The sequence below is a fragment of the Hypomesus nipponensis genome, chromosome 7 (genome assembly GCF_054491055.1).
Source record: "Hypomesus nipponensis isolate SF chromosome 7, ASM5449105v1, whole genome shotgun sequence".
Taxonomy (NCBI): domain Eukaryota; kingdom Metazoa; phylum Chordata; class Actinopteri; order Osmeriformes; family Osmeridae; genus Hypomesus; species Hypomesus nipponensis.
The window spans coordinates 12,077,720-12,095,292 of NC_140367.1; the positions used below are offsets into that span (position 1 = coordinate 12,077,720).

The window sequence follows — 17,573 nt, forward strand, 5'->3', positions numbered from 1 at the left end:
GTACATATAAATTATTATTTAAGTTATACGAAATGCATGTAGTTTATACATGTCTATATATATATATATATATATATGATGTATGAATATATTTGTGTTATTTATTGAAATATTCATCCAAGGAAAAATCTATTCCAAACCAAAAAAAAAAAATAAGACAAAAAAAGACGAAAAGAAAAGGACCACCTACGAACTCATGGGGGTGACGCCACGTCGCCGGGCTTTGGGGGGCGTGGCGTGGCGAGATGACGTGCCTTGATGAAGCATCGGTGCGGAGGGCACCATGACATCACACGGGTCACGGCTGTGGAGGTCGCCCGACACGGAAGACCGTTCACCAGACAGACACACACACCGAACATGCACACGCACACTTCCACCAACCACATATCAACGACAGTATTCCTCACCAAGCTCATTTTGTGACAACATCACTGCTCTGCCAGTTACTGTGTGTACTTTTTACTCAAAAGAACATGATTCAAATGTCTTTTAAACATTGATGTATGATTCGATGATATAGCCTGGGGGTACGTACCTTCTGCTTTGCTGTTTCAACAGGGCAACGTGCCCCGTGGCTTTTCGATCAACTAAACAAAACGACTGAAACCGTAGCATCTTACACCACACAGGAACTGCATGGCCTTTCGATGGGGGAATTTGACCGTGACCAGGTTTTTGGGGACAGAAATAGACCCAGATCCAATCTGAGATCTACACAAGTCATTCCATTTGCAGAACACTTTCATGTCATTTGTGTGAAGGTGAAGGGCAGGGATACAGTCCAACCTAGACAGCAGTCATTTAACCAGAGACCCCAGGGGCGAGTGGAAACTTGTTAAACTAGGGGCAAAACAGTGGAGGTGCTATTATTATTCAGGAGGATCTACTGAACTAGGACATACCACAAAAAGTGAAACCCATTATATCCCAAATCCCCCCCCCCCCAAAAAAGAGAATGACCAGAGAAGCTGAAAAAAGGCTGAACCCATGACTGGGTGTGAAGATTGGGGAGGATTGTTCTCTCCCAGATTCCAAAGTATTAACAATGGCAGTGTGTTGGCGTGAGAGCAAAGGACCTGCCTGTTGATGTGAAACAGCCTAGACCTTAAAGAGACAGACGGTGGAACAGAGGTTTGGTTAAGGAGCCATATTTGACCATTGAGGTCTCAACTGAAACCCATTGTAAAGCTCCAGGCTTCACGGCGGCCATTTTAAGCCACCGGTGAGCCAATAGTAGGACTGATACCCATTGTGCAACCTTTACCCAACTTCTGCTCTATGGTGTGACCCGTTGGCTATCATCTCTGACCAATTAGCCCCCCTTTGTTGAGCATTCATTAACCCCACCCTCTTTCCGCGACTGCATCTCTCTCCAGCCCCCCCCACACACACACACACACACACTCCAAACACCCGTGTGTGTGAGAGAAATGTAGGACACGTGCTCGTTCTTCGAACAATCCTCCGTTTGACATGGTAGACATGGTATTTGTTTAGCTGCAAACTGACTGAGGGCAGAACGTGCCATGGGTAATGACATAGCAGTCTTACGTTGAGGCAAAGCTGCCTTGAGGAGATGTACATACGTGCAGAGCTGGGATTTTAGGGGGTAATCTGCCCTCTAAGAGGGCTTACTTATTGGCAGGTTGAGGGGAGGAGATAGCAATCTCTTCAGCTGGGGACACTAGAATAAGGCAGGTCTTGTTTTTCCATTGGCTAGGTAAACCTGCGCTCCAACATAGACAAACCCATAAGTGAACAGGGTGGGAACAGGATTGTGGGAAGGTCACTAAATCGTAACTTGAGAAATATATGCAGGAGCTAAAGAGTTCTGTTTAAATCCGTTATTGACATCAATGGGAGATCTGCAGGAATGTGGGGAGTTGTGCGTGCAGAGATGGGGAATCCAATATGGCCGCCACAGCCCAAAGCTATTCGTGGTATTCAGACGACAAGCCAGAGGAGGATTTACAGGGCAGGAGTTGTCAGTGTTCAGGAGACAGGCTGAGTCTGGCTGAAGCTCACAGTTAAACTCTAGATTTGGCACCTGTCAGTCACACTGGTGGCATTGAGATAAGCTGATCCAGATCAACAAGAAACACTAAAAAGGTACCCGCATACCATAGAATTTGAGACTTTCAACAGCCCCCCCCCAAAAAAAGTTCTCAAAATACGACCCCTCACATACTAAATGTGGAACATTTCTTTAAATGGGAATATCAACACAGAGCACATATTCCACACAGGCAAAAAGACAGGACAACACCACAGATTCTCTACATCAAGACACTTCACAGAATCGGGAAACCCAGTAGGATTTTAAGCGCTATACTTGTTCGTGTTGTCCTTGGCATCGCTAGAGAGCTATAAGACCCGAAACATAGACTTTGTACAGGCAGATAATGAAGCGTTTGTATAGGCAGCCGAAGGAGGAGTGTAAATTGTGGGCTTTAGGACCTCGGGGGTTAGAGGACATAGGGAAGGAAATGAGAATGTTCTTAACAGAGAATGATTGACAGGTGGGGCTCCTGAGGGGGTGTAAGACCATCTTTGCTCTGTTCCTCCGTGATAACAGCTGGGAGAGATCTGACACGCTGACCACCCACTCTACTGTGTGTGTGTGTGTGTGTGTGTGTGTGTGTGTGTGTCGTAATCACAGCTTAGTATGTAGGGTGTTCTCGAAGATCCATACAAAGGATGTTTCTATGGGCTGATGAACGGCAATATGACTTGAGTGGGAGACAGGTTCACACACACACACAGTTTCTCTATAGACTTGACCGCAATGCCTTTTTCTGCAACATGCATTCATGCACAAGGACAGGCCTGAGATCTGGAAGGCACACGACAAGGAACCACAGATATTTTTGCAGAACCCATACGGACTTGTTGTGGCAGAAATTGCCTCTACAAAACTCAAAGAACTACAAGGAACTCCTAAAGACTCCTCGAAATATGAAATGGACCTCAACTCTACAACGGGCCTGTGTTCTGCAGTATGGAAATACTGTTGTGATTTATGAAGTTGTTATGTTTCCCTTTATTATTGGATATTAGTGTTGATAAGTCCTGCTGTTGTCCTGTTAACTGCCATTGTTGCTGCTGAAACCAATGCACATAAAACAGGCAAGGACTTTTGCTTTTCATTCTGCTACCCATGTTCCAAGCTATTTGAAAAAAGTCCAAGAACGTGCCAAAACACACACACACACATACACACTTTAAGGAAAATCAAAAAGATTCTTGTGTAACTACCGTTTTCCCCTCGTCTCCCCTCCCCTCTCGCTCCAGGCTGTGCAAGACCACAAATACGAAATGTGACAAGAGCAGCTCTCAATTTTTCTCCATCAAAGTCAGGCTCTCAGTCTGTCGGGTGGGTGTTTGTTGTTCAGTGCCGTGCCCTGTGTTGCTGCCGTGTGTCACCGGCTCGTCCAGGCCCCGTGCCGCCCCCCCCCCCCCGCACCGCCAACGTGAGGCTCGTTTGTTTCGTTTGCCGGAGGCGTCTCCTCCGCTGCCCATTTCCCTAACCGCCCCCCTCCCCTCCCTCCTGGACTCCCGTCTGCTCCGCTGACACTTGAAGGAGCGCTGATCTGAGAGCAGCACTTACAGACACTCTGTACCCCCCCTCCCCCACCCCCACATCCCCACGCCACCACCAGAAACAGCCGCCTGTCTGTGTGAAATGTCCAAATAAACATGTGACTATGTTTTCTATAACTCACCCTGTCTGATGTGTGTTTTTACACTGTGTAATATCCATGAATGCCTTCTATACTGAACTATTCCCAGTATTTATCTGAGTATGCCTGTTCTTACCAGCCTGACAGTGTTCACCCCCCCCCCCCCCCCACCTGGCAGCGATGCATCCTAGTGTGGGGGTATATATTCCCATTTCCCATGAGAGAGAGAGAAAGAGAGAGAAAGTTCCCACAATTCTCTGAAAATGTTATTTCAGTCCTCGTAGGAGCTGGGGTCAAATCCCGAGCAGCCTGGCCAGGGTACAGCATGGCTACAACACCAGTCCCATCCCAGTCCCAGTTTGATAGTCCCCCTACTTCCCCTTCGACAGTAGTTATTGACAGATTTGTTCAACTCAGTCAGTGCAGTCTTGTCCCAGGGCAGCACCAACCATAACGTAGTCGCCTCGCAGCCAGTCCCAGACCCAACGTTCATTTATCCCCAGTCTTGTGCACTGTTTCATCCAAGGGGATTGGGGTCAGAAGATTGTCCAAACACAGTCTCTTCATACCTGCCAGGTTCTAAATGCGACCACCCTCCCTCCTGCTTGGCTAGCCATATAAAAACACGGTGGTGTGTCCAGCCACTGTGAACCTGAAATAGCAGCGGACAACAGTTAATGAGGACGTAAGCCTCTTGCAATGCCGATCTTAGAGGAGTTAAGACTCATCCTTAAGACTGAAAGTCTGTTAGGGCTCCCTCCTGAGAAGATCTAGCAGAGAGTTGTTTCAGGTCAACTGACACCTTGCAAAGCTGCAGCTTGCAAGAGTCCATGCTGTGTCGCAGAAGGGACAGCAGATTCGGCATTCCATAACATTCTCATCCAAAACAGGTTACCAACTAAGCCTATACATTAACGCTGTATGTCAGTGGTAACTAACGGTACATGAGAACTGGTCATAGCTGCCGCAGAAACAATTAAAAAGCAATTAAAGATGCTGTGAAGCAAATTCCGTCATTCGCTTCTCGGTAGGCCTACATTATATATGAAATCGAGTTTCTGAAAAAGCATTTGCAAAGCGTATAAACGTTGCGCACTGAAATGTGGAGTTAGGCCGTTGAACAGATTATTTTCCGTTTTGTATAGGTGGGGCAAAAACCTGACCTATGTACTTTACAGCGATCCACCTCCGTCAGATTACAGACGGTTTATAAAACCTGCATTCTGTTACTCAGCTGGTACGATGCAAAGACAAAGTAATTAATACATAAAACACTCAGAGACTGCAGGTAGGTCTGTTCTGATATCTGTAATTGATTTAGCTAGTGTTGCTGTTGTTGCTAAATTCAATACATTTGAGGGGGCAGAGCTTCAGCCCCCCCCCCCCCTTCCCAGTATCAAGCAGAGAAGACTGGCTGTTTTTCTTACAATTTCAAAACCTAATTGAACATACTTGTCAGTGTTTTTTTTCCATTCGAATATGGATGGTAGTTAACAGCATATTCACTTCTGTGGTGTGATGAACTTAAAACTCATTTTCAAATCCACTTTATAGCATCTTTAAAGCTACTATTATGCTTATTTGACCTTGTAAATATTTAGCAGTTTTTGAGCCAGTTGGCTTTTAGAGGCTATTAAGCACAAAGGAAATTGTTAAAAGCAATGACTAAAAGCCTTGGCAGAGTTGAAATTTACTCCTTGTAAAGATAGCCTTGCAAGGTCTACTCAACCAAAAACAAGCACCAGGCTCCAAAAACATCAGGATGATTACAACACATTTGTTCTTTATTTTTTGCTCGTCTCTCTCACGCCATTCCTCGAACCTTGGGTTTTGCGAAGATCTCCGAAGACTTGACGTAACACACTAAACCAGGTACAGTGACCATGTCTTCTGGGAAAATCGTTGTGCAAACAAAACAAGTCACGCCTCCTCTTTCCCAGCCTTGAGTTGCTCATCTACGCCAGCTTCAACAAAACACATGTTCTGCTACACGGTTCGCATCTTGGCCCCGGCCTTCTAAGGTTCGCCCTCGACGTCCATCATGGGTCACCTGTGACTCACAGCACTGCCCTCTGCAGTCACAACATCGGATCCCGACCTTTCACCCCTGACCCCAGACTCGACCATACGTCCCACAGGGACCGGCCCAGGCATCATTCAACAACCTGGACCTGCTCTGGAAAGGATTATGGTCTTAACACCGACCTTACACACAAGACTAAATAGGGCATGGTATAGGTTAACATTCCCATCCCCAAGAACAAAAACGCATGTAAACATTTTACTTTGGAGAGTACAGCCCTAAAACGGCAAACGCCAGTATCAAGATGTTAACTGGGAACGTGTAGCTGTGTATACAGTGTAGTATTCACATCCCCAACATGAGAGCAAACTCATTATTTTTTTTATTTTTTTGTCATTTAGCAGACGCTCTTATCCAGAGCGACTTACAGTAAGTACAGGGACATTCCCCCCGAGGCAAGTAGGGTGAAGTGCCTTGCCCAAGGACACAACGTCAGTTGGCACGGCCGGGAATCGATCTGGCAACCTTCTGATTACTAGCCCGATTCCCTAACCGCTCAGCCACCTGACTCCCCTCATTAATCTGTAAACAACCTGTTCCGTTCTGACGACAGACTCATAGGCACAGCCCTCTAGTCTGTGCATTGATGATGACCTGTATGGTGAGGGCAGAACTTGAGGACTTCAGCATACACTGAAGGTCATAGGACAGGGTCAGAGTTTGGATCTTGAGCCATTCATCTGGATTCTGGACTACTAGGACCAATGAAAAACTCTAGAGCTCTGTTTCCTACTGAAATGAAATGCCACTACAGTTGCACATTTGAGTTGAATTGGACTTAATCTAGAAGACAACTCACACGTCACTGCCATATACTGTGCATTGAGTGAATTGTCGAGGACAACCCCAGCCTTAAATACAACGAAATCCTCGGCTTCATAGGCCTAACACCAACAAAAGCACAAACAGCAAATCAATGACTGATTCGTTTTGCACCCAAAAATCAAGCATAGGTTGTTTTGGGTCACAACCCTAATGTTTCCCCCCCTCCTCCTTCGGGCTGACCCTGAGCGATGACCCATGACCTCACCCAGAGCAGGAACATCTCAGCCCGGGCCACACATCCCACCCCCACCCACCCCCCCCCCCCCCCCCACCTCCCCCCCCTGGCACGGCTGGCTCTTTATTAGCAGCAGCGCTCCACTTCTCTCGGCCCTGCGCTGAAATGACAGGCGTGCGGGACACGTGCCATGGGACGGGCCACGGCGCGTCAGCGGCATCTGACCGAGCGCGCCGTTAAAGGGACGGAGCCCCGCGGGCGGGCGAGGCTGAGGAGGGAGACGGACACCCGGAGAGACTTTCCACACCCGGGGTGAGGCTGGCCAGGTGACCTGGTCCTCTGTGTTGGGTGAGTAAAGCAGGGGGCTGAGGAGAGAGCATCTGCCGTGGTAAAGACGTGGATGTTTGAAGTTGGTTTGGTATCTATGTTTGGAGGCTAATATGCAGCTGTTGTCACGTCATTGTCTGGATGGCGCTTGAATTGTTTAAGTTCGGCACGTTACCCTCTGCAAATGTCAGAAACTGTTTCTCTGGGATATTTGCATAGAGTCATTTTAAAAGATGTTTTGTTGATGCCATGTAGGTCATATAAAGATTATAGCTTATTGTGGCCATGAGTATTGCGAAAAGGAGTTGATTCTGAATCTTTTATTATCGTCGTTGTGACCTTCACAAGCAGCATGGCCCATGGGAAGAGATTCCAGAACATTACCATGTCAAAGGTACGCTTTCGCCGGCTTCAAATATGTTTTCTTTGTACACGACAATCCCCTCCACAATATCAATTTGTTCCTGCATGTCTTTTTTTGATGAGGGTCAAATGTGTTTGGAACTGTAGCAAGTGTGCCGTAGAAGTGGTAGATGTAAGTCCGTGTTCCTGATCCAGTCTGGGCATTTTCAAGGAGTAGGAAAGGAGGATACTGAATCCAATCAATCCAACCAATGATTCGGCAAGATGTCAATCGTGAATCAACCAAGCCTATAGTCGCAAAGCAGCTCTCCCTCGGGTAGCAAGGCTAACAGCTCTCTCCCGGTGTGCAGTCCATGAGAGAGATGTGTAAAGAGGAGGACTACGCATTTCTGGCATCGACGAGGAGAACAGAGCGTCCGGCGATGCCGGAGGAGCCAAACCCTCTGGAGAGCGAGTGGAAGGACAGGCGAGAGGAGAGGGTGAGTGTCTGTCTTTACCCACCCGAATACGCCTTCCAATCCCCAGTGACCACCACCTGCGGTCGACAGGCATCCCTTCCCCCTTGCGTCGGACAACTTCCTGCATGTAACTTCCCGCGTGTGGGGCAGGTCCGTCGGCGGCAGGAGCGAGAGCGGCAGGAGCAGGAGAGACAGCGAGAGCTGGAGGAAAGCAAGAGGGTAGGCAAGCCCTCATGTGCACACACACACACTACCCACGGTATGCATGCGATGCATGGAGCATATTAGCGCTTTCGTTTCCTCACAAGTCAATCCAAGGCCACCACTTGTGCTCACGACCCAAACTGCTGTAAGTGAGCTTGATTGCGGCGACGATGTCTGGTCTCGTCCCTGAGCAAACACATTCTTCTATCGAGACTGCCGTTTCACATCCAGCCTCAAGGCCCAGAGTGACAGCCATAATCGCTGCTGAAGTCATGGCAGACACACCCCTGTAAAGGGGATGGGGGGGAGGGGGGGCTAGGAACACTTGTGGTTGCGAAATGTATCGAGCCCCCTACTCCCCTACTCAAGGGTTAGAGCACACACACACACCTCCACACACAGACACACACACACAGGCCAGAGGGGTCAGCAAGGCCCACACACACACACACACACACGCGCACGCAGCATCCAACGGGGCAGCTGTGTGAGCAGAGAGCAGCCGTCTCAGCTCGTCCCTGACAGGAGAGTGTGAGGTCAACGAAGGACGCGCCGGTTGCTCCCGCTGGTGGACCTTTCCTCCGCGGTGACACGCCTGGGCGATGCCATCCGACGTGACAGCGGGCCTCCACCGCGGCGACCACCTCTGTCGCCGCTGAGCCGCCTCGCCCCACTCTATCGAACCTGACTGACACACAGACGCGCGTTCATCCGTGTTATTCTACCACGCCCAGCAGTTGAATCGGAAACATTTTAATCGCAGTCTCTCAAGGGGAATGGTGTTTGTTTTGTTTTTTTGCCGTTTTCCAGGGGAGAAGAATGGGCTGGCTGTTCTGGCCTGGCGTTGCGAGCGTGTAATCGCGGAGGAAACGGCCACAGCTTCGACTCGCAGCCCCCACATGCGTCAGCGAGGCTAATGCGGCGTGCTCGAGACTGACAGTAAACTTTCTTTCCAGCATCTGCTTCCTCCTTTCTCCCCGCATACTCAGTCTCCCCTGACACACTCGCGCGCGCGCGCGCTTTCTCTCGCACACACACGCAGGGCCACATGAAAGGCCGCGCCCCCGTAATTGATGACAGCCAGCGCCTGTTGAGAGTGGTCGGCCTTGGTGCTCATGTGTATCGCATCTGAAGCCATCATCGTCCATCACAGACATCCCAAGCAAAATAAATGAAGCCGCTTCAACAGGCAGCGGTCCCCCTCTTGCCGCACGTGTGTTCGTGTGTGTGTTGGGGGGGCGGGGGGGGGGGGGGGATTCGAATGTCTGTGGACACTTTGTGTGTGCGGGAGGGAGGGCGGTGGGGCCAGGCGGGGTTGGGGCGCGGAAAGGCAAGGTGCCAGGACATGTTTGGGATGGATTACATAGGATCTCTTCCGATTGAACGGTCCCCACATGGGGGAGAGTGGGGATCCGCGTTCCCTCTCGCAGGAGTTGAACGCGCACACACACACCAGGCAGGAAACACGACTATCCCTGAAGGCCCTTCTCAGCCCTGTAACTCTTGAGGGTCAAAGGTCAAGCCCAGCCCACTCCATGTCTCCCTCCTCAGGGGTCAGGGGAGAGTTCTGCCGGTGCTCTGCAGAGGAACAGCAGCCCTGTGGTTTTTCACAGCCGTCTCTCCCATCCACCTAGGCCCAGCGAGGGGCGCAGGGGCAGAACACAAAGGAATGTCCAAACTGATCCAGGCACAGATGGATCAGTCCCTTCACCGCGACTTAGAACTTTGATTCTGAGAAGCTAAAAGGATCCGAGATCAGAGACTCTTTACTCTTTACGTTGACCGGGCCTCTCCATGGTTCTAGGGGATTGGCTCTATACAGTATATACATATGGGTCTGGTTTGACCTGATTAGCTCAAGCAAGATGGTTTCCTGTTTGGTGCCGCGTTGATAACCAGCATTCCCACACAGAGTAAGCTTGAGGATTTGCATACAGAACATGAGGCTTGTCAAGTTCATGGCCTGCTTAGCTGTTAATCTGGAAATAATAGAACGCTTATTCATCTCTGATCTCATCTGCTTGATGCTCAGACTGGAGGTTGTAATTGTTGGGATTTGGACGTGTGTGACTTTCGAAGCGGAAGGTTCTAGTCCATTGGCAGTGTTACCGTCATGAGATGCTAGGGGGGTCAACGTTTTGGTTTAATCTGAGTCGGTGTCTATCAGGGAGACAGACAGCGGATTAAATGCTGTGTGTGTGTGTGTGTGTGTGTGGGGGGGGGGGGTCGAGCAGGAGAAGGAGCAGCAGTGGAGAACCCACATAGCAGAGCTGACGTCCACACAAGAACAGGCCCTCCAAGACCGACTGGCACGGCTGAGGAAGTTCAGGGTAAGGAATGCGCGCACACACACACACACACACACAGGGAATATGAAAATGAACAAGATCTTGAACTCAGGACAGTCCAAAGATTTCACTCGAGGTTTATTTATCAATTCAACATTCCGAAGTAGTATCCCACTGTCTTGAATAATCGCGTTACTGACAGTGATCAAAGAGAGGTTGGTTTCAAGCTCTTTTCTCCAGACGTCCCCTAAGAATGGTTTAAATGTACTTTCTGCATCGTATCATTCTTCATCTTACTGTATACCAAATTCAGTGAAGTTGGACTTTCTATTCATGTGAAATTGAAGTTATTAGGACATAGGACATTATCAAGCAGGAAGAACAGCCAGACTGTGGGGTGCTTGTCTTCTCAGGAGTTCCAGAGGAAGGTTCTGGTAGAGGAGCTGGGTCTGGAACCAGAGTCTAACTGTGATGCTGTGGACCAGCTGCTCACCAGGATGTAGACCTACCCAACCATCTCATCGTTTTCTTCTCACTCACTCACGATACGGGCCGCTCTGTCTAACCCGTAGGGTGAATTTGGGTCATCTGGGACAATGGGTAACGTGGAACACCTGAACTCCCGAGCGTTTTCTTCCCTGCTATGACAATGTCGAGTCCACAGAACTTTGACTCTAGGTTTAGCATGGATGGTATGTGACTGAAATCACGAAACGTGATTGGTGTGGTGTTACAGAAAGGGTCAGGGCACTAGTAAATCAGGAAGCTCCGATGAGAAAAGGCATGCAACCCAAAAAATCCCAGATTACCCGAATTCACCCTACCCAGCACTGCGGTCTCAAAGCCTGGTCAATCAGCCTGACCTTTCAAGCACATATTCTTAGTTCATTTAAGCTTACACCGTTTTTGGATTCAGGTCATTTTATGGACTCCCCAATCAGTAAACTGAGGTTGATCTTTGTCACTTGGTCTTCGTCACGGCCATCTCGTGATTCATAGTTGTGCTTGACTGGATTGCTCCAATCGTGGGTGACTATTTCAACTGCAGTTGTTCAAAAATACCCGCATGGTGTCAATGGTTAATTTAGCACCAAGCTAACACAGAGCTCATTCAGCTAGCCTCGCCTCGCATAGTCTCCGCGGGAACCAACTGAATCACCCATTAGCCAGGCGCTTCATCATCTGTTAAAAACTCCAGACAGTTCTCTCATGAAACTGGCAGAACCCTCCTACCCACAGAGAGAAGCTTCAGGAATCCCGGCAACGTCCAGGAATATTGACTCGAGGGGGATTTAAGAAGGTGCGTGTGGCCCTCGTGAATGCGAGTCACGATTTGGGGAGTTTGGGGATCCGCCATGCCGCCACGTACGCCATGCACAAATCAAAATGAGGAGAAGTGTGATTGTCAAAACAAGATGAGGAGGTTCAGAAGGCTCGGCGTGGCCATCTAGGGTAAGTCTGTGGCGGAAGACGGCGGAATGGCTGTGGACCCTGAGAGACAGGCGGACAAGGGGGAGGCTTCGGCTGAACCTGCATGTTTCCTTGGCGAGGCTAAATCTCAGCGAGTGGAGGGACGCGGCTGTGAGCGCGGGGGCGTAGGGAAGGTGGGATATGGAGTGGCTGTAGTGGGAGGGTTGGACGGCTGTGCGTGTGTAGAGGGAGGGGCACAGGTGCCAGGTGTGTGTTTGTGTAGGAGGGGAGCGGGGGGGGGGGAGCGGGAACTCTGGAAGGCGGATTTATTTACACAGATGTGCCATGGACGGAGTAGGGCGTGTGTGCTCATCTAAGCCCTGTGTGTGTGTTTGTATGTGTGTGTGTGTGTGTGTGTGTGTGCGTGCATACACTGAAAGGCGCGCCTCTAGGCAGTCTTGGAGAGACAGAAAGAGTAGCCATGTCGAAAAAGGAGAGCGCAAATGATTCATCTTGCGGCGTGGTCTCTCATCAGGCTGTGGAGACGTTGACAGAGACAAGAACGGGAGGGGGCGGGCGGGGGGCGGAGAGACAAAGAGACGGGGGGGGGGGGGGGGGGTGAGAAAGAAACAGGGAGAAACAGGTGTCTCCAGTGGTGCAGGTTTGTCATGAGAGACCAGGGAGGGAGGAAGGAGAGACGGTCGGCTCGTATTCCCGGCGTGTCTGTCTCCTCGGGGCAGGAGACGTGGTGCGCTGTCCTTTCCGTCCCCCGTCGCTCGACCCTCGATCCCCCCTTCATCTCTGCCTCCCATCCAATGTGCAACCTCTCTCTCGGTATGACCCATGTCAACGTCAGCAGAGGCTATCTTGGCCCTCCGGCTAACCCCCCCCCCCCCCGTCTCGTGCCCCGAACGCCAGCCCCAAAAGCCCTCATACTGTCGTGACACTGCGAGCTGTAGATAGGATATTCTTTTGTGCCATATCAAACAGAACTTTATTTAAAGCCCACCTTGTGTTAAAATACGAACTCTACAGCTAGAAAGTGCATCGTTGATGTTGTGACTGCTGAATAAAAGCACGAGCGGAAGTGTTTCGTCAAGAGTGTTTTGTCTCCACTGTTTCTACCATTCCTGTGCTTTATGTGAACCCTTCTCTTTCCTTGAGCCTCTCGCTTCCCCCTCCCTCCTCCTCCCTCCTTCACTCCCGCAGTAATGGAAGCAGGTTTGTCTGAGGAACTCAAAGAAACATAATGAAAATCACCTGAGACAACTCAGGTCATCTCAAGGTTTTGTTGAGGCGGCTCTGGAATCCGCCAAAGGCAGAGCTTAAACACACACACACACACTCAAAACGCACAGGGGAAAGAGCTCTCTTTCTTTCGCACACTCTCTCACACTTTTTCTCTCACTTATCTATCACAAGCTCTCACACACAAACACACACACACACACACACAGGGAGGGAATGCAGGGGTGCAGCCAACACATGACACCATGTGAAACAACAGCCTGTGACTGTAGCTGCTGGGAGTTGGAGCGGTACAATATCAGTCTTCGCTGCTCGGCCTCAGTCAACATGTGCCACACAGCACAGCGTTCATTATGAAATAACTCTCGTGTACGCGTTCCATAATTCAAAAGTCCCACGTCCGCAGCGTTTCATTAGGGGGTCAGTGATAGCGCCAAGCTACAATGCTGCACGGCGAAGGCAGAATGTCGTCCGCGCGTCGCTCGCGACCTCATTTTTCACGGGCCCCGACATGGTGTGACGTCGTCTTTCCTCCTCTTCCCCCCCCTCCACCCCCAACGCCCCCCCCCCCACCTCCCTTTCCTTCCTGTCTGTTTCTTACTCGTGTCTAGTTTCCTCGACCCCGTCGCCCTTCCACTCTCGCTCCCTCTGCTGTCTGCCATCCCTCCTTCCCTGCCTTCCCCTGCTACTCCTCAACCCAAACTGCTCTGCTTCCGCCATAGAGGGGTCTGGATCCATTAACGGCTGATATGCCCGGTGTCTGACCCAGCCATGGAAGGCCCAGAGGGACGAGCACACCGTGTGTGTGTGTGTGTGTGTGTGACACGGTGTCTCTCTCACCCACGAACCCTGCCCGCCTCCCATCACCTCATCACAGGCCCCTCCTTCCTCCTTCCTCATACTCAGCTCCTCCTAGCCCCGGATCAACTTTGACTCCCTTCTTCCAGTCCCGAGCATCATCGTCCTCCTCCCCCCCATCCTCCTGTGCCTTCCCTTCGACCTCTTCCTTCCTCCCGCCACGCTCTGACCGCCACCACGCAAAGGAACGGCCGTGATCGGGGCTTTTGCCGAACTCGACGACGACCCATTCGTTTGAAGCGGGTGTGCTGGAGCAGCATGAAGACGCGCCGCAGGACAGCGAACCCCGAGCACCGGGATCAAACACCCCTGCCGTAGAGCCTCTGTTCTTCCCCCCCCCCCCCCCCAACCAGGCAGAGAGGGCTGACGAGGCAGAGAGGGCTGGGTTCAGACCGGTGAGTTCGGCGCTGACAGGAGGAGATTAGAGGAGGCTCGCTGGCATGTCATCGCCACATCAGGGAGATGAAAAGGGGAGCGTCGCCAAACGACAGCGCTCACGGATTCGGGAGGAGCGGGGGGGCGAGGATGGATGACCCTCTTCAAACATTCACTGTGGCTCTGTCGTCGACATGAGACGTGTTGTAGACATTGTCTTTCACAGACCCTGCCTAAATCGACCACAGAGCTCACACTAACACACACACACACAGATCCCAGGGCCGTACTCGTACGCAGACAAACACACACTAAGCCTCTCCCTTTTCATCAAGCACGCTTACACTATACGGGTGTCAAAGGTCACATAGAGGGACGACACTGCCGTGCTGCGGCAAAGAGGGCAAGAGAGGTGGAGTGTAAAGAGGGAGAGAACGAGGGAGAGGGAGAGGGAGAGACAGAGAGAGAGAGAGAGAGAGAGAGAGACAGAGAGAGAGAGAGAGAGAGAGAGAGAGAGAGAGAGAGAGAGAGAGAGAGAGAGAGAGAGAGAGAGAGAGAGAGAGGAAGGACGGTCCAAAAGCCAAATGGAGCAGGCTGTCGTTCGAGCGCGTCTGATCTGCTTAACTTCAAACCAAGTCCTTACTCCCTGTAAGCCCGGAGAGACGCAAATATTGATGCGCTTTTTGTCCCCCGAGAGCAGGATTGCGCCATGACGAGTGCACAGGATACCACTCATTGTATGGCAATGTACTGTAATCCTCTTATAGGAGGAGTCCAGAGTAAAGCACAGATCAGATTGTACGCTTGACAGATGAGAGCCCCAGCCCTCCCCCTTCCCCCCCCCGACCCCCCCCCCCCTTCCGGAGTGAAAAAAGATCAAAATCTGCTCCTGTACATCAGGACGGATGAAGAAGATAGTAAAACAAGAGCATCGATGGAGAACGTTCACATTTTGCTCGAAAAAGGCGTGACAGAGGTGGGATGTCAGGTTGCCACGGCGACTACTTGCAACCTGTTCGAAATGGGCACTTCTATCTCATTTTGCGTGGTTTGACTGCATAGACACTCACCAGACCAGACTATCAAACCTCATGTAATACAGACTAAATATTATTTCCCTTCAATAACTTCACAGAGGAATAGTAGTGCTTGTTGAACAACACCATAGCACCAATGCCCCCCCCCCCCCAAAAAAAAAAAAAACATGCCCTATTCTCTACTCTTGGAGAAGAGCTTTCTCAGTTGACTGTGGACTAACAGAGAGAGTCATCCTGGTGGTGTTGGAGACAGAGGAAGGCACCGAACCAAACCAAGAATCCCCCCACCCCCCCAGGAGAACCCCTCCCTCACCTCCCATTCTCCTCACCTCGTTCCGCCCTTCATTGAGGTCAGTTGTGGCATGTGATGTCAACACAAAAGACAACTCACCTAAAGAAAAATATCTCGGTGCTTTGGCTATGAGCCACACTGAAATGGTGTCAAACCAACATCACAAAAGCACTCAGCACACATTTGATTTTATGTCTACCATTTTTGCACAGTACATTTCCATTTTACAATATTGCTTAGCCTCTACTTTACATACTGATTGAATATAGATTTGCTTATTGATGTGTGCGAGTCATTCGCTCTAATTCGCCCAATGTTCTGGAACATTCAGAATGAGCGGACTAAGATAATGGAGTTACCTGAGAGAATGAATGCTAGTTAAAAGGTTTGGTGGAGCCGTGTCGGGAAGTGGACAGATGGTAGAGCAAGCTAGGATGGACCAGGAAGCCACACGGTTCGATCCACAGAGGGGCTGATGGGAAAATGAGTCCTAAGAAGACCAGTCCTAAAAAGTGTCAGAAAACCCCCCCTCTCCCCCCTGGTCCTCTCTATTCAGTTCACAGTGTACAGTGGAAGGGGTATGTCCATCAACCCGCCCAGACGTCTGTCTGAGTCTATCTGGTCTATTCCAGAGGAATTATTGCTTCTGCACGGAGTGAAGCTTGCGTGCTCCAAAGTCAGTCCCAAAAACGAATCAATGCAATCGCACAGATGGAGTGACTTAAATCCACTTGTTGAAGATCCGTTACGTGCGCATTCACAGGATACAGGATAATACACGCATGAAACTAGGTCTCGATTCGCCAAAAGACGGTCCCAAGAAGTCCTCCACTGACGATGAGGGCCGTCGACGTTTGGTCCGACTGAGCTACGACGTCTGCCGTCGGATTGCGAAGCGCACCCGCCGTATACACACACACGCACACGCACCCGCACGAGGGCGACAGCCTCCCATCCACGCACGCGGCTCACACACACACACACGCGCACGCCACAACACGTGTCCTGGCACGGCGCCGCGTCACACGGCCGTGTGTTTGCCGCCGTTCGGCACCTCCTCCTGAGGGGACGGCTGCCGGCTGAACTGGCTGAAGCTCGCCGCCCGGCCCCGCGCCCGCGGGACCCCGTCTCCGTCTGCCACGCCCGGGGGCCGACCCTGGGCGAAGACAGGGGGCAGGGTGCGGCAGCGCAGCGGGTCCAGGGGCCCCCTGGGGGCGGGCGGGCGGGGGCGCAGCGGGTCCTTGGCGAAGAGGCTCTGCAGGAGCAGGAACTTCTCCTTCTCCTCGCGCAGGAACACGTCCACCAGGAGGGTCTTCTCGCGCTTCAGCTGCTCGCTGATGTCCTTAGGCACGTCGGGGATCACCCAGGCTACCAGCATGCTCAGGAACATCACCAGGTTCTGGAGGGAAGGGGTTGGGGGTGGGGAGGGAGGATAGGGTAGGGTAGGGTAGGGGAGAGCGGGCGGGTGGGCGCAAATGGAAGGGGAAGGAGAGAGGGGTTGAAGGACAAACTCAGGCTGTGCATCATGGTAGATGAAGTCCTTGGCTTCATTTTAGGAGTTCACAGGGGAGGGTGGCAGCAGTCTCCTGTCTGGTCTTGGTGATATATATATATATATACTATCATAACATTGTAACGATAGGACCCGCAAAGCAGAACACCACACAAGAGTTATGTCTGTACGCATGAGATAAACCATCGCACTGCTTATGGATGCGGGGGGAACAGGGCACCAGGAAGATAGAGGGCTGTGGATGTCGCTACCTGGAAGATGATGACGAAGGCCAGTCTGGCAGCCAGGACACACCAGTACTGTTTGGAGAAGTGGTAGGGGTCTGGAGACCAAGGGGGCTCCCTGTAGTCCTTATACCTGGGCGAGGACGACAACAAGAACACGCACTTCAAACCCACGCACGGCAGGTCCAGCAAACGCCGAGCACCCGGTTA

At 51.1% G+C, this 17,573-nt stretch overlaps 2 protein-coding genes across 4 annotated transcripts in view; one reads left to right on the forward strand and one right to left on the reverse strand.

The window, feature by feature from the left end:
* Positions 1–7,007: 7,007 nt before the first annotated feature.
* LOC146276828 (uncharacterized) lies at positions 7,008–12,004 on the forward strand. 3 transcript variants are annotated; one of them, XM_084701790.1, is made up of 6 exons: positions 7,008–7,114; positions 7,445–7,487; positions 7,807–7,935; positions 8,005–8,133; positions 10,353–10,448; positions 10,820–12,004. In XM_084701790.1, exons 2-6 carry the CDS (start codon positions 7,446–7,448, stop codon positions 10,907–10,909), a joined length of 486 nt encoding a protein of 161 aa, XP_084557916.1. In that variant the 5' UTR covers positions 7,008–7,114; position 7,445; the 3' UTR covers positions 10,910–12,004. The 3 variants fall into 3 exon arrangements, with proteins under 3 accessions (XP_084557916.1, XP_084557919.1, XP_084557917.1); XM_084701793.1 differs by having other exon boundaries at positions 7,016–7,114; positions 8,065–8,133; XM_084701791.1 differs by having other exon boundaries at positions 7,043–7,114; positions 7,442–7,487.
* Positions 12,005–15,831: 3,827 nt separating this feature from the next.
* Positions 15,832–17,573, reverse strand: part of ano2b (anoctamin 2b) — a 40,926-nt gene continuing 39,184 nt past the window's right edge. Inside the window, exons 25-26 of the mRNA XM_084702040.1 lie at positions 17,391–17,496; positions 15,832–17,025 (exon numbers count right to left, since the gene is read on the reverse strand). Of these exons, the coding sequence (XP_084558166.1) occupies positions 16,648–17,025; positions 17,391–17,496 (484 nt within the window). The 3' untranslated portion in view covers positions 15,832–16,647. The remainder of the gene's footprint in view (positions 17,026–17,390; positions 17,497–17,573) is intronic.

What these genes read in the sequence shown, in the direction of transcription:
- LOC146276828 (XM_084701790.1), top strand. Translation starts at nt 7,446, where the DNA reads ATGGCCCATGGGAAGAGATTCCAGAACATTACCATGTCAAAG. An exon ending in AGAACATTACCATGTCAAAG is followed by an intron (nt 7,488 to 7,806) that starts GTACGCTTTCGC and finishes CCCGGTGTGCAG; the next exon opens with TCCATGAGAGAGATGTGTAA. An exon ending in AGCTGGAGGAAAGCAAGAGG is followed by an intron (nt 8,134 to 10,352) that starts GTAGGCAAGCCC and finishes GGGGTCGAGCAG; the next exon opens with GAGAAGGAGCAGCAGTGGAG.